At 43.5% G+C, this 16,294-nt stretch overlaps 1 protein-coding gene across 1 annotated transcript; it reads right to left on the reverse strand.

Moving 5' to 3' along the window:
* Window positions 1-4,817: 4,817 nt before the first annotated feature.
* phlda2 (pleckstrin homology-like domain, family A, member 2) lies at window positions 4,818-6,031 on the reverse strand. Its single transcript, XM_048973535.1, has 2 exons — window positions 5,418-6,031; window positions 4,818-5,152 (listed from the first exon to the last, which is right to left on the reverse strand). Exon 1 carries the CDS (start codon window positions 5,978-5,980, stop codon window positions 5,450-5,452), a length of 531 nt encoding a protein of 176 aa, XP_048829492.1. The 5' UTR covers window positions 5,981-6,031; the 3' UTR covers window positions 4,818-5,152; window positions 5,418-5,449.
* Window positions 6,032-16,294: the final 10,263 nt, after the last annotated feature.

The raw sequence follows: 16,294 nt of genomic DNA on the forward strand, positions 1-16,294 counted from the left end.
TGGATGAATTGATGGAGAGTGTGAAAAGGGAAACAGGCCGAATTGAAACTGTTGGGGAGACTTTTGTGTTTTTAAGAGGATGTCAGAGGTACATGTAGGACAAATCACCTATGGCCTTTACTATAGGCCATGTTCTTAGTACTTATGGACACATTCATAATGTATTATAAACATGGCTATAACGTGTTAGGCTATTAAATATTCTATAATGAACATGATATGTATTTAGAATTTTTCTAAAGTTTATCATTTTCTAAATATGTCATTTTATTATTATTCTTTTATATCTTTAGCATATTTTTCTTTTGATACTACATTTATAATTATTAATGTAATGAAAAACGTATATAATGTGTTTGTTCAAGATTACAAAATGAGCCACACAGAAGGCCAGTTCAATTTCATTCAAACCTCCCACTAATTGATTCTGGAAAATACTTGCACCAGTGGTTTTTCCCAGCCTGACGTGCATTCTGTGGTCAGAGCACCTGCGTGATTCGCCTTTGTTCTTTTTTAAATATGAAATCCAGTGCAACAGACATCACATGACATCAGCACCTGCTGTCACTAGGGTCCAATTCCACATCCGCTTCTCTCCTTCTCTCAGCCTATCAGTTTCCCCCTTATAGCCTTGGACACTGGCCATATCCGGTCACCCCTTTGCAAGATTTCCTCTGCTTGATTACTGCCAGATACCGCCGCTCTCCAAAATGCATTAGGAATGCAGGAATATTCTAAGGCCTGGGAGAGATGGAGGCCACCTGCACGCTAGCTGGCGCCGTTCCGCTCTGTAACGGCGGCTTTGTTCTCTTCCGCCCAAAGCGGCCTCCTCCACCAGCTTCCCAGCCCTGTTCTTCTGGTTTATGAGTCTCCTACGATCAGTGTGTCTTTTTTGTCCTTCTGCAGGTCTAACCTCTCGTTCCTGTGTATGTGGGAGGGTAAAGGTGGAAACCTTGTTCTTTGTCTCCTTACAAGCCTCTGGTAAAAATCACCGCCATAGTGCCTTTGACTAACAAACCAGGCATCTGCGCTGCCGCCCTCATCTCTGGGGCTCCAGCATATGGACATTTTGGACAGATGGGAATTATATAATGTCTTTCTCTCTTATTGTCAATTGATGAATGGAGGAGGTTAGGGGAAACATCTGTGCATTGACTTTTACCCCATTAACTACCGGTCGACTCACTTGTATTGGTTTATTTCCTTTCTTTTAAAAGAAGTCTGATATTTCCTATGGTGTATTTTAAAAAATGTTAGTGAATTCATCTTTTGCAGATGGAATTCATCAATGCTGACAAGCTTGCTGAAATAATTTTAATGGCTGGATGTGAAACATACATCACATGTTATATAGACACTCTACTGTGATTGTTTGCACACATTAGAGAGAAGTTTCCTGTGGAAATTAATTTGAACATGCAGAAGCATTTATGAACAGCATGGGCACAGAGGTGATTTTGGAAGGTTCCTCCCAAATAGTGCAAGTATGAAGGCATATTTTCGCATTTTACAATGAACGAATTGCTCAGACCAGCAGTATGGCGAGAATAGTGTTAGGAGAGTGGGACACCCTCAGATGTTTTGTTGCAGGCGAAGTATATGCAGTGTGTGAAGTGTGTGCAAGAACTGAGGTACAGTTGAAGCGTGTGCACGTACTGAGGTACAGATGAAGCATTTGCAGGTACTCGGAGACAGGTAAAGTGTGTGAAGGCATTGAGGTGCAGGTGAAGTGTGTATAGGTACTGAGGTACAGGTGAAGTATGTGCAGGTGCTGAGATACAGGTGAAGTGTGTGTAGATACTGAGGTACAGGTGAAGTGTGTGTAGATACTGAGGTACAGGTAAAGTGTGAAAGAACTGAGGTACAGGTGAAGTATGTGCAGGTGCTGAGGTACAGGTGAAGTGTGTGTAGATACTGAGGTACAGGTGAAGTGTGTGTAGGTACTGAGGTACAGGTGAAGTGTGTGTAGATACTGAGGTACAGGTAAAGTGTGTGAAAGCAATGAGGTACAGGTGAAGTGTGTATAGTTACTGAGGTACAGGTGAAGTATGTGCAGGTACTGAGGTACAGATGAAGTGTGTGTAGATACTGAGATACTGGTAAAGTGTGTGAAAGCAATGAGGTACAGGTGAAGTGTGTATAGTTACTGAGGTACAGGTGAAGTATGTGCAGGTGCTGAGGTACAGGTGAAGCGTATGTAGGTACTGAGGTACAGGTGAAGCGTGTGTAGGTACTGAGGTACAGGTGAAGCGTGTGTAGGTACTGAGGTACAGGTGAAGCCTGTGCAGGCATAGAGTTACAGATGACGTGTGTGCAGGTACTAAGGTACACATGAAGTGTGTACAGATACTGAGGTACTGATGAAGTGTGTGCAGATATTAAGCATTACAGGAGGACATGGGGAAGTGGCACATGCTGAATGTGTGTATAATCCTGGTGTAATCCTAAACCAGGGAGATGCTGAGAAATATTCAGAGTATGCAATAATATTTATGCACATTATTTTATAGGTAACCTTACCCTTCCTAAGGCTAATTCACATTAAGTCCCACAGAGAAATTCCCTGTGTCCACTGTCCTGTATCAGTGAAATGATGCAAGCCATGAAGTTAACCAACCCTGTCTATTGCTCAGCATTGGCTTACATTACTCTGGCCCTGTTTACCATTCCGTAGGTGTTGTTTGTGGTGGAGAGCTTGCTGTCCTCTGGTCTTTGTTAGTGTGGGCACAGTGTGTGTCAGGATAACTTCCTCAATTGGCCCAGCTTATATGACATGGCGTGGTGGACTTCATAGGGGCCACTTAGACCATTGTTAGGGCACCTTATAGGGCACTGTACCACATTCTCTCCACACGAAGGGCACTTCACAGCGGCACCCTTTTCCGTTGGAAGGGTACCCATAGGGGCCGCTTAGGCCATTGTTAGGGCACCTTATGGGGCACTGTATCACATTCTTTTCAGAAGGGCACTCATTAAGACACTTCATCACATTTTCTCGCTCTATAGGGCACATCACCTCACAGGAAGAGGGCTAAATCATGTGAAGGACAACCAATAGTGGTGTTTTTACTACTCAAAAGGACACTTTAGCCACGCCCCCTGAGTACACCAGTGATGACACAACACCAGGGAGCCACAGCTTACTGTAAGCACGACGGAAAATCACCAAACTGGGGGTGAAGTCCACTTGTATGGTCCTCAGTCACTCTTGAGAGCTTTAACCGTTTTCTCTCCATTTGCAGTCCAGCTTACTCTGCACTCCCAGCCTCTGTTAGATGACTACAAAGCGTGCGCCATTAATTTTTAGTCATCGCGGGGGGGTTTTTTTTTTTTAAATGAAATATCTAGAGTGACAGGTTTGTACACTTTTATTTTCTTTAACTGACAACCTCACTTTTGGGAACAAGTAAGGGACCTGGAGATAAGATTTATGACTCAGGCCAATCCAGAGTCTCATTTCCTATCTGCCTGATAAGGCTGTGCTTCCTCTCTGTCAGTTGTTAGTTAACATCAGAGTAAAAATGGCTATTCAGTGAGGACTGAGTCACACAGGCAGGAATCTCAGTGGGTTGCGTGTTTTTGTACATTATTGTCTTTTTTCCCGTTTTATTTTAATGTTTTGGGATAACCATTAGAACAAAACGTAAACCTTACCTGTACAAAGACGCTGTGAGGAAGGGCAGTGCGGTGACACTTGACACCCATTGAGGCTGAGCTCATTTCTTGCTGTCTCACCACTGGCACATGACACAGACTGGAAATGGGTGTGGTATACACCTCCGTAAGAGTTCCTCAATATGTGGTCTGAATCAAAGATAAACTCATAGAGGGCTCTGCGAATGGTTTTAACATTTAGCGTTTTGATTACGAATATTTAGTTTACTAAGACTTGACCAGTGAACTATAAATTGCTATGCCAAGTATGTCACTTTCAGTTGTTTTAATGAAGAATTCCAAGTATTCAAAATGATGTAAGGGGAATACTCACAGGAGGAACGTGAAATGTGAGTGTAATGTCACAGTGCGTGGCTTTATGGGTAAGCAAAGAAGTCCGGCTACAGGAATCATAATTACTAATGTAATGTAAAGGAGCTTTTAGACTACCCCCCGCCCCCACCCGGCATCTGCCAAGTCGAAAGACCTTCAGATCTCGTAGTAGTCGGCTTCAGCTACATTGATCATTTCACTCATATCACTTAAGTATGCAATCTTTGACCCGGGCTTATCACATGCTAACTCTTACACATGCGGTATTCTAATATCGCCTAAACCGCGCTGTACTGCATTAGACTTGCCGCCGCTATTAAACACGCCCTTGAAAAGCTTATGTCAGAACTGGGCGCGTACCTTTTAAAGACATTATTGCCCTTATCTGATAACCCATTGAATGAGTCAGAAAGAATGTGTTTGAAAGGAAGTTACCTGTATATTGCACGAGATTACGAGAGTTGCGGACGTGTACCTCGCATTTCTCAATGACTAAGTTCTTTAAACACATGCATTCTTCCGGTGTAAATACCCAACATATTTCAGCTAAGCTGATTTTTTTATGCATAATGTCTTAGTATGTCAAAATCATTTCCTATGCTATGTGTAACTGAAATGTATGTGTTTAAAATCCAATGTCATGACAAAATGTATCCGTTCTTTAAATTGAATGAAACAGAATATTATATCAGTTGTAGTTTTACCACACTAGATTATATACTATATAATATAAATGTAAGTTCAGTCAGTGTTGGAAGAAATTGTCTTTTTTTTTTGTTCAATTACGTGTGAGTAACCAAAAATGGCATGCCAGTTGTGAAGCAGACAAATTAGAAGTTTATAAAATAATATTTATTCAAATAAATACATGCTGAACTATAAAATAATTAAGACAACACTTTGTGTACAGAAGAGAACAAAATAAATTAAGATGTGGCGTTGCAGGTCTATCGCTTTTGCGGGAGCGTTTCCACGGGTCGCACATTCTTGAAATTGGAGGAAAGCCTTTAACTTTTCGCTTTGAAGCAGCCTCTGCGCCGGTTCCCCTTCGGGATCCGCTGTCCAGAGCTCAGCATGGACTCTCCAGTCAGAGAAAATCCTTCATCTTCAGACCTGTTAAACAACGTCTCCATTTGGTCCAAGTCTCCGCCGTCCGTACTTGACGCTGTGTTTCAAAGTACAGAAACCGTCAGCATGTTCGTTTTATTCCTATCATTGTTTCTAAGTGTTTGAATATTCAGCGAATTAAATTTAATAATCGCTGGACCAGAAAATCATTGTATTTAAGAGTGTTCACCATATTACACAAGGTTACTTATACGATCTAAGCGTTTTGGTAGGCCTATATATATATAGACGCCCTTTTTCACATGCTAACATTCAGTGAATCCGATCGCATAAGACATAGCATGACAATGCGAACCACTTACCTAACTGTTTTATTGCAGGGGTATGTGCACGATCAGGGACCTCTTGCCATCCGCTTCTCCTTTTGTTCCGGCGAGGCGATCTCGTCGTCCTGACGCGTTTTGAAGTTCTCAATAGCTCTTCTGTTCTGGAAGTCAATCAGGGCCATCGTGATGACCGCATTCCAGCAGCTGTCCCGGCCGGTGCATCGAAAGTCTATCTCCTTATTATCCGTCGTGACAATGGTGAAGTAAACAAATCTCCCCGTCCGCTCCACGCAGTCCACCTTCTTAATCGACTGCAGTTTGAGCTCCTTGCTCTTTGACTTCTTCTGGCTGTCGGCGTAGATGTTCAGGCTGTCCGTGGTAAGGACGCACATCTTCCTTTTCCAGAACTGGAGAAAGTTGTCGCTCCTCTTTTCCAACTCGCCCTCCTTCAAAACTTGCGAAATCTCGGCCGCTGACATTTTCATGTTTTTATTCTTTGTCCAGATTTTGGAAATTAGATTCCGTCTCCAGATCCTCAGGTATTTTTCTGGTTGTTGTGTGGCGTTGCAGTTGAATTCCCAGCAAGAGTGGCCGTTCATGGAGATACTATTATCCTGCACTTAAAAGAATGAATGAAGTTTTCCGCTCGCTCCTTTTTATAGCCTCTGCCAACTCTTCCCACCCGACGTCACTTGCTATGAAATCCGTCGCCTCCCACGCCGCTGCACTGGGAAACTAAAGGGCTGGGTAACCATATTCGTTAAAGTTCATGCAGCTGGAATTCTTCACGAAACAACTTTTGTTCGGTACTTAAACTTCTTAAAGCATTTCACAGTATCAGTAATTCTGAAGTTCATGAGCCGAAGTGCAATTTAAATTAATTGAAATTCATTTAAAAACGCTTAGCCAGGGGAGTTTCTTTTCAGGTACAGGCATGCCTTTTCACGATTTAGTAACCTTGCCACCTAGTGGATTTTTGGCAGCATTGCTAGTGGAGTCACGATAGGTTCATTATAGCCCGCGGTCAATGCAAATAGTTATATGCGATTTGATATGGCTGGATGAGGCTGATGTGCCATGATTTCTGGCTGGTAAAAAAAAGTCTATCAAGTTACCTGTGACCTCACTGTATAACTAACTCAGACAGTGACATTTCTACTGCGCTGTGCATGCATGTGTGTGTGTGTGTGAGCTGGTATACCTATCCTTATGGGGACACAATGTTCCTATAACGTGATAAAAATCCGTTGTTTTTCCCTTATGGGGACCGGTTTCCTGGTCCGCATAAGGGAAAACTATTTTATAAAAATCAGTAACTGCTATGAAAAAACTAAAATGCAAGAACACTTGTATTTCGCTTGGTTACTTTTGGTTATGGTTAGAGTTAGGGCAGGGTGGGGGTTAAGGTTGTCATAGTTAGCGTTAGCATTTTTCCCATAGAAGTGAATGAGCGGGCCCCATAAGGATAGGTATACCCTACATGTGTGTGTGTGTGTGTGTGTGTGTGTGTGTGTGTTTGTGTGTGTGTGGGAGAGAGAGAGAGAGAGAGAGAGAGAGAGAGAGAGAGAGAGAGAAGTAGACAAGGAGGGATACACTGGCAGAAAAAAGCATACAGCCCTGGAACAGTTTTGTACCCCAAGGTACAAACAACATTAATTTGCTCCCAATGATGCAAAAACATGCCATTTCTGCACCTTAAATTAGACTGAAAGGTACATTTACCTACTGCTAGGGTACAACAGGCAGACCCTTGAGGGTACAGCCCCAGTGACAAATAATTGTACCCTAAAAGGTACGAATCGGTACTGATTTTTTCTGACAGTGTATGCAAAGAGGAGTATCCCAGTATCCAGGGAGTCCTGTTTGTGCAAATAGCTAATAGAAGGAAGATCATCAGGCATATTACACATGCTCTGCTGAGCTACCCAAAGGTTTATGTGGTGGGGGGATTAATTGTTATCACTCTGTTGTAGGAATGACTATGGGGGCCTTCAGAAGATAACTATAGTTATCCCAAGACTGTCGCTCAGGTCCTGCCTGGTTTTTTGCTGTTGTTCTTGTCACAGTGATAATGTCAAAGCTGCTGTCTTGCCAGATCCCACCTGCTGTCCCCCCCCCCCCCCCCCCCCAAGCTTGTCCGCAGTCCCAGCCAAACTCTGATAGTAGCTGTCAGAGGTGCATGTAGGTTTACTTCACACGAACTACAGCAGCAGTGTTAATGATCTGATTCCAAATGTGCTGAGAACAAATGGGGTCAGTAATTTCAGGGTACGGGGACTGAATGATGGAGCAGACCTGTTCAGGGAGGGTGAACGGTGCCCGTCTATGATGCACCAGCAAGACTAAATAAGGGTGTTACTGAGGAGCACATGTGCTGCTTCCGTGCCAAGAACCCACCCCCCCCCCCCATGGTGTAGGAAGAATCTGAGTGGGCTGCTGACCTTCGTCAGATGTTTACCAACACTAGTCACTGAATGACAGGAAGAGCGTAGAAATCGATGAACGTGGTTCCGACATCCAGCTTTTTTCCCCCACACAGTCTGGCAACCAAGGCTAATGAGTCACACTGTTTCCACGCATTAACAGGCTCTACAAATTTTCTGGGAACCACCCCACACTTAACCACAATCCAGGCATCCGGGGATCCTTAATCTCCAAGCAGAAGTTCCTTCGACATTTTCCTTACCATATATAAGGCCACTTCCTGAAAGACATCTAGGCACCATGTTGTCGGAGTTTGGAGATGCTGTGTTTGCAACACCCACTTCAGTGTCTTTGTGTCAAGAGCTTTGATTGTCAACTCAGAGGAACTGGGTTCCGGACACACACTTGTGAAAACCAGCATTCCATTTCTCATCCTTGCGTCAGAGCATCTTTGATGCACAGACACACTCTTGCAGAGGACATGACAGGCTCAAACAATGCCCTTCCTTAATTAAGAATGGCAAGGATTACAGCACTGTGACACACTCCAAAGGAGCCAGGTAATAGCCTGTATTAGGAGGGTGTGGAGAATGACATTTCGAGGGTGTAAAACATGAGCCGAAGGTGTTCAGTGATTTAAACACGATTGAACATATTTCAGCATGATTGAAAGATTGTTTTTTTATGGAAGTCTAATATTTGAATCCAGCAAAATTTAAAAATCTCTGAAGTTTTCACCATTGTAGTCTGAGCCTTTACATACTAAGGTGCGGAGGAAGAATAGAGTTCCATTTCCCATAAAACACCTGCAGGAAAGTTGTTTGCGTGGGCGGCATCATCGTCAAGGGCAACGTAGGGCCATTGGCCGCATTGCTGACGCATGAGTCATTAGTAAGGACTGTGGCTGTGAAGGGAGTGGCTGGGTTGGTGGGAGGGGCGGGAACTCTCTTCTTTCCTTGCGTGGGATTGGCCTGCTCAGAGTCCAGATACTTACAGCTCTTTTATGGAATTCCCCTTTATCATGTAGTGGTTAGTAATAGCCACGTACCAACGCCGCAATTCTCAACAAAGGCGGATCATTATTTAGTCATGGGCGTACTATGATAACCTTCAATGAATTATTACGATTTTGTTCAATATTATCAGTCGGTGTAGTCAAAACAAAGTGGACACAGCGAGCAAAAGAGATGCAGGTATTTCACAGTGTTGTCTCGTTTATCTTAAAATGGTACTGCAGGATTTATTCTGCATGGGAATTTACCCATAATTCAAATGGTAAACGCACAAGCATATTGTGTGAGGAGACTAGCAGAGCAGATACTAACACTCGACTTACACACCATTACCATTCCAAACTGGAAGCAACTAGTAAGATAATTATACTAAAATGCACCCCTGTGTTAAATATGGAAAATGTCCTTTTAAGGCCAGCTTTTATTTTGCTATTTTCGAATTCAGATTTTGCGATAAGGATAATAACCACACAATAACTGAAGGTCCATTCAGTTCAATCAGAATTTACCCGGCCAACCGCTTCAGGTCAGCAGAAGGGGCACAGAGCCGTCGCAAGCTCATTTTATAAGCTGTTGTCTCCATGAAAGGGACGAGCCCATCAGTGATGTACGACTTCCTCCCCGCACCTGACCATTCCGTACCTTAGTGTTTCTGTAGCCTGATCTAACATCAGTGATATTTCCCAGGTAGGTCTGCTCAATGGCTGCTAAGGAACAAGAATCCTGAAATCTGCTCTTCTTAAGATTCAGCGTGAACCAAGAGCAAATTTGGAGATCTGCGATGCATTTCTGGCAGCTGCTGACATTTAATGTCTTTGCAAAAAGAAACAGCCATACTGGCACAATACAAAGTATTTTTAGACACCATTTTCCACAGCTCTAAGCTGAACTTTTACCACATATATTGGTGTGCATTCTTGTTGGCATTTGAATTTTCTGGAGCTTGAGTGGACATATGATTGTGTGTTATTCACATCCTGAAACATGACCTTAGTTTTCATTTTGCTTTACGTCAGTAACCACGAAGACCAGAGATCCCTCCTCCGTCAAGCTAGCCTGAAGGAGCTTCAACTGAGTATCTTAATTGGCTCCTATATAAATTATATATTTTTTTTTAGCTCTAGGTCACCTATGAGTTGCCATTTGTAAGAGGTGGGCGGTTGTGTCACACAGTGGCGGACTGGGACAATAATTCAGGCCGGGAATTTGACTCCACTCCCAGGTCATCTCTGCTGCTGCAGTCACATTTACCAATAACTTTCACTACATCAATCACACGTTCCAAGACCTGCCTTCTCTTTCTAACCTGGTCTCGATGGACGGTCATTTGCTTATCAGTCAGAAGGGTATGGATATCTGCTTTGTTGACTCTAAGAAAAAAGGCTTCAGCACTTTCTCTATGGATACTGTTTCTCTCATGTTCCTGTACTCTCTGATGGGCATGTTTCCAGGCCTGCATACCTCCTTTGACAAATGCACTGTCACTGCCTAAAGGTTTTGCAAATGCAAGACATACTGAGCAGAATAGGGAGTGATTACTTTCATTGTATGTCAGCCATTTTCTGTTTGTGCCATCTTTTGAATGTAATACATCAGGAATGGCTCTTTCAGATGTTTGAATTGGGTGATGCTTAAAAAAAAAATCTAAATCCTTAGACTGTGGACGGGCAAGATAATCAAAAGAGATATCAAGGCTTTCACTGTCTCCTTCACCTTTCCCTGAATCATTCTCTCTCTCACTCTGCACATCTAGTTGCTCTGCAATATGAAATAAGCGGGTTCAATAATCTGTATTTATAATTGTGCAGCCATCAGTTGTATGTCCCCAAAATCACAGTCCTACTACTGATCTTATAAATCATAAAAAGCACATGTTGTTTAAAAAGTATAGCCTGCTGCCTGCATGTTTAGTTTTGCTTATCTTAAACTTTACCTGAAGGTTCCTGCTCTGACTCAAACGCTGAACTGTCCACCACCTCTAGCTCAACAGCAGGAGCATTTGCAGCACTAGTGCTACTGCTTCTTCCTTCGTCACCTTTTCAAAATAAATAAATAAACAAACAAACATTGTAGGCTACATATTGTAGACTAGAAATGAAAAATCAAAATAACTAATACTGTATTCTTTTCCATACCATCTACTTGATTTATTTATTATTTAAAACAATTTGACCCACTAACACTATTCTGTCTACTTTTTAATCATTTTTATTTATTATATAAAAAATATGCTACATACGAAACGAAACTTGACACAGCACAGCAGCACTTACATATTGTTGCTCGTTTGTTGGTTTAATTTTATCTATTGTGATTATCTAAGTGATTTGGATGAAAGTGTTCGTCTGCCAAATTATTATAAATATAATGTAAATGTAATCTTGACCAACTTGTTCCCTTACTGGCGAACATGGCTGGGATTTTGCAGCTTGCTGCATCTGCGGCCAGGGCTTTTTTCCTTTTTATACGCTCCCTCTCTGCTCCTCCTCTGCGTTTACGCTCCATTTCTTGAACGATTTAGTCAGATTTACCCTGTCTCTGGATATAGCCAGATATTAGGCAGTGCGTCGCTGACGTTGGGTCATGTGGGAGTGTAATTTTCCCTCCGCCATTGCCTGATTCGTAGATTGAGAGATCCGTCAATTAATTCGTAGTTGCACACCAGCCTATCACATGCCAGGCTGATCGTCTGCACAGCGGCAGCCGGCAGGCCAGAACTACCGTCAGGCCACTGGGAAATGTCCCGGTGCTCCCGATGGCCAGTCCGCCCCTGGTGTCACAGCAGCGTCATGGGCTCAGGTGATAATCCCGTGTTGTAAGAATTGGTTCCGCCTTTTTATCCCTGCCCACTTGTAACATTTCCCAAGACCCAACATCTGCTTTGTTTCCCCGTGTCTTGTGCTGAAGCCAAAATGGTTTGTGTTTTGTTTTTTTTGTTCCTTGTGGCTATTTTGTTAAACCCATCCCACCCCTGTCCCCTAAAGGTCCCTCTCCCACCACCTCCATGTGACATGGGTCTCTATTCCGCTCAGAGAAACCCCTTACATGGTACAAGAACGGTGCAAAGCATTCACACACACAAAAAAAAAATGTCAAATGTTGGCGTGAGTCTACTGTCACTCAGCAAGAAAGCCACCAGACTTGGCAAGCAAGTCAGGGAAATGAGGACTTAAGGCGCGTATATGAGCCGTCCCATTTATAACTGTGTTGGAGTGTGTCTCCTGAAATACTTGTCTTAGGAGAGAAGACATTCCACACTGAGTGAATGTGGGAACAAACTGGCTTGCAGTAATGCTCTCTGTGACATGAGATGTGATTATTTTTGCTTTGGTTTGATGGATAGAAGTACCCTCTGTGCAGCTGTCATATCTTGGTCCAGGCTCTGCTATATTTCGGCAGGCTTTCACTCCCAAGCGTCCCTCTAGACCAGTGTTTCTCAACCCGGTCCTCGGGGACCCCCCAGCAGTCCACGTTTTTGCTCCCTCCCAGCTCCCAACACACCTGAACCAGGAATTCTCTGTTATCAATTATCTGGGAGATACCAAATATGTGGACTGTCTGGGGGACCCTGAGAACTGGGTTGAGAAACACTGCTCTAGACGGTTCTCATTGTCGCGTGCCTAAATATGGTTCCCAGAGTGGTCTCCTCCTGACGTCGAACTTGCACTTTCTAGCCGTACACGTATGCAGCCGGGCGTGCAGGCCGTGCCTCCCATCAAGCCTTTGTGGCAAACGGCTGCAGTTATTCTAGGCATTGTTCAGATAAGCCACAGATATTCCAGGCTGGTAAGCTCTACCGTGGGAAAAAGAGCAAATGGCACACAACACGGGTGGGACGCTATTGTGTCCGAGGAGACGAGGCCGGCACGACAGGGCTGCTGCAGAAAGATGGCCAAAGCTCTTCATGATTGTAAACTGTGCTAGCAGAACACCCTGCTCTTACAGGTTTATGGGCTGTGCTTCACATTCCAGCTACGTCCCTGTGCCATTATTTAGGTTGTACGTCTCCTCAATCAAAATAAGAGCAGATTTCAAGTGTTAAAGGTTTAGAATCTGCAGAACCCTGGGAGATCCAACTCCAGGAGTTCGGAGTCCCCCTGAATACAGGCACTGGAAACTTAAGGTATATTTGCCAATTTTCCGATGCTCCGAGGGACTCCAGATTTAGCGTCGTGTACAAGAACCCGCAATGCTTCAGTACAGTCTCCACATTCCTACAGATGAGTGCAGCTGTCAGCCGCTTAAATATAAATATGTAAGTTTCCCCATTTCATCCATTACAGGTAGGTGTGTGCTGGTGTGTCAGCCTTAGAATGGATCGGTTTTCCATGATGTGGGTCTGCTGATGCAAGCGATGTCCTAAACCTTACGCTAGCCTGCCCGTCAAGATGTCCTTATTCCCTTTCTGTTAATTATATGTAATTATATGTCTGTGGCTTCGTGGAGGGGACCGGAGTGTACTGCAGTGAAATGTCACTGTCATGTTCCCATCATACGCAAGATAAGCACGTGAAAAGCATAGAAATCCACAATCAGTGCTTTGAAGGCAATACGAAGGCAAACTAAACAGCTCACGACCTAAATTTAGTTGAAACAGCTTTGGAATGACAAGCATGTCTGCTGCTCCAGCTTGTGATGGCTTCTTTCAGCTTGCTGATCTGATCATACATAGTTTACTATCCTGTTTCATGTCACACGAGGAAAGATATTTTACTAGTTACTATTTTATATCTTACCATGTTTTTTAAGTTTTAAAATCATGGGACTATATGATAGACTAATTGAAGTGGTGGACTAAGGGTCCAAAGCATCCTCATTTCAATGCATTGTAGACGGTATGTTTTCTTCAGTTTTTTTCTTTATTTGTATCAACATACCACATAATCCCCCATTGATGTGAATGCAAAGAAACAACCTTATGGTGATTTCGGTGTCAGGCCTAAATAGAATGGTTGTGACTTTTATGTATTATCTTTATTTTAAAATATGACTGATGTTTCTCAAGCTCTGCTTGAAATTTGATTAAGCAGCTCTTCGTATAGTGTTACATTAATGGTTCTCAAAGTTGGTCCTCGGGCCCCACTGCCCTGCTTGTTTTCCTGTCATCCCTGCCCCACACACAAGTCCCAGCTGTCTTTCAGCTTCTGATTGACTGAACACACCTGATCCAGGAAATCAGCAGTGTGTGGGGCAGGGAGAGCTGGAAAACAAGCAGGGCAGTGGGGCCCGAGGACCGACTTTGAGAACCACTGGATTAGGCGAGTGCTTTTGCAGTAGGGAAAAAAAAAACAGACGGTTTTTATGTCCGTGTCAGAACGACCACCGACTGGCCAATGCATTATTCTGTAAGTAAGACTATTCTTGAGTTTTCAAAGCACTGTTTCCTTAGAGCTGTTAGGTAGAAGGATATCCCTAGAATAATTATCTTGCTGCAGCATCCCATAATGCTCATGGAGTGGAATGATGAGAACGCAAGTGGGCCTTTGACTGATACCCCCCCCCCCCCATAGACTGTCGCTGGTGTCTCTGTACATCCTGTTGCCACAGATTTATTCCACAACGGTCACCAGCGACTGAAATATCTCGCCGTTCTCATTCTCTCAGCTCCCACAGATGTCTGATACTTTACCGTAACACACACTAATGGAAAAGGATACTTAACAGTCATTGTTCTAGGTTTGCAAAAACATAATTTGAGAGAGATGATTTGCAGGACCAACTTACATGACTGATCACTTTGCATTGACTCTCTCAACGAATAATGTCCAGCCACATGTGACACCGGTGCTCTTTATCATATTTTCACAGTAAGAGGGATCCCATTTCCTGGTGTCCTGATCCAGTGCTCCCAGAACAGTTCCCTCAAACAGTACAATGTCTGTTTTGTTCTCTGCCCTCCCCGACAACTTTCGTGCTCAAGTCTCAGTAATTACTTCCGATGGCAGATACTCACAGGATTAACCATCACAAAGGATGTCACTCAGAGGAACTGAAGCTTAGTTCAAGGGTGTTACCAAACGCATCTCAGTGCCAAGAATGGAAGTCATGGGGCTGATTGCCCAGAGGTGCTTTGATTGTGTTAGTGTGTCCTGCTTCCTTTGAGCAAAGTTGGGGGTAGCGGCTAGCTTAGCGCAGACAGAAGTGCATAAAGAGGCAGGTATCGGGTGATGCAGCTGGACAGAGTAGAGGTGACGTTTCAGGGGGTCCAGGACTTTGCCCAGAAGACCCAGCACCTGCCATGGAACAATGTGACTCAAAGCTGGTGCAGCAAAAAACAGCCGTTATTACAACTCGCTCCAAGAGGCTAAAAACAAACTTACAGTGGCTGCTTCTCCTCCTACAGAATGTTGCTGGAGATAGTATTCTGGTAGGTGGCCGGGTTAAACTGGTGTTAAAGCATGTTTCTATAACTGTAGAAAAACATACTGCAGAGACTGTTTTACATTTATTACGTAGGAATAAATTCAATCTGATTAGTTTCCTTTTGGTTACATTAGAAATTCTGTCTCTGTAGCTTATAAGAGATGCTTAGTTACCAAGAAGCATTTGAGAAAAAGACAGTCTGAAGTTGTGCTGATGAAATAAAACTAAGACTATCGCCAGCAGGAAGTTCTCAGAGGTATGTGGACTATGTTCTGTATAGCAGCTACATGTGCTTTTTACAATCGGCTTTTTTGTTAATGGCCTATTTAATGGTAATCCGCTATGCAACGCTGAGTATGTGAAAGACAGCTTTGTTGGCCAACCTTGACACAAGACGCATGCGAGTCTAACAAGCCTGGTCTCTCCCCCCCACCCCACAAATACCAGTGAAAATTTGGTGGGAATGGAATTCCTGACTTCCGTTCAAATCAACAAAATATCTGCTTTCGATACAACAATGGCCCAGTTTCACAGGACGGGATCTGTGAGGGCAAACGGAACTCTGCCGTGAAACCACGTCTTCCATTGAACTCCTGGATTAACAACAACAGACAGCACCCCCACCCCCTCCATCCTTACCAAGAGAGAAAACAAGACTTTTACCAACACTGACAAAAGAAAGGGGTATGAATATTATACTGGAGAAGCACACAGACTATAGTCCAAAGACCTTCAGCTGAGAATTTCAGTTATCCGGTCATGCTTCATATGCACTGTGAATATTTCAAAACACATTCCACCACTGGCAGCCTAATCTGCCTTCAGTCAACAGGGTTCATACTTTAAATGTCTGCCCTGCAGCAGTTTTCAGATTAAAAACGTTAAGACAGAATGCAGGAGTTTTGGTTTTGGCGTCTGGCAGGAATGTCTTTAGCTTCCTCCTTCTTTACAAAATGATCTGAACTGTCCCTCTGGCCTACAAGACTACAGGTGCTGAACTGTTAGGCATGAATTGCGCTGCATACTGTTCTCCATCCATGCATCTCTCAACTGCTTATCGCATGCAGTTGGGGCCTGGAATTTCTCCCAGGCAGCACAGAGCACAAGGATATA

Source organism: Brienomyrus brachyistius, chromosome 13 (assembly GCF_023856365.1).
Source record: "Brienomyrus brachyistius isolate T26 chromosome 13, BBRACH_0.4, whole genome shotgun sequence".
NCBI classification, from domain to species: domain Eukaryota; kingdom Metazoa; phylum Chordata; class Actinopteri; order Osteoglossiformes; family Mormyridae; genus Brienomyrus; species Brienomyrus brachyistius.

Coding starts and splice junctions, on each gene's coding strand:
- phlda2 (XM_048973535.1), bottom strand. CDS start 5,980: ATGAACGGCCACTCTTGCTGGGAATTCAACTGCAACGCCACACAACAA.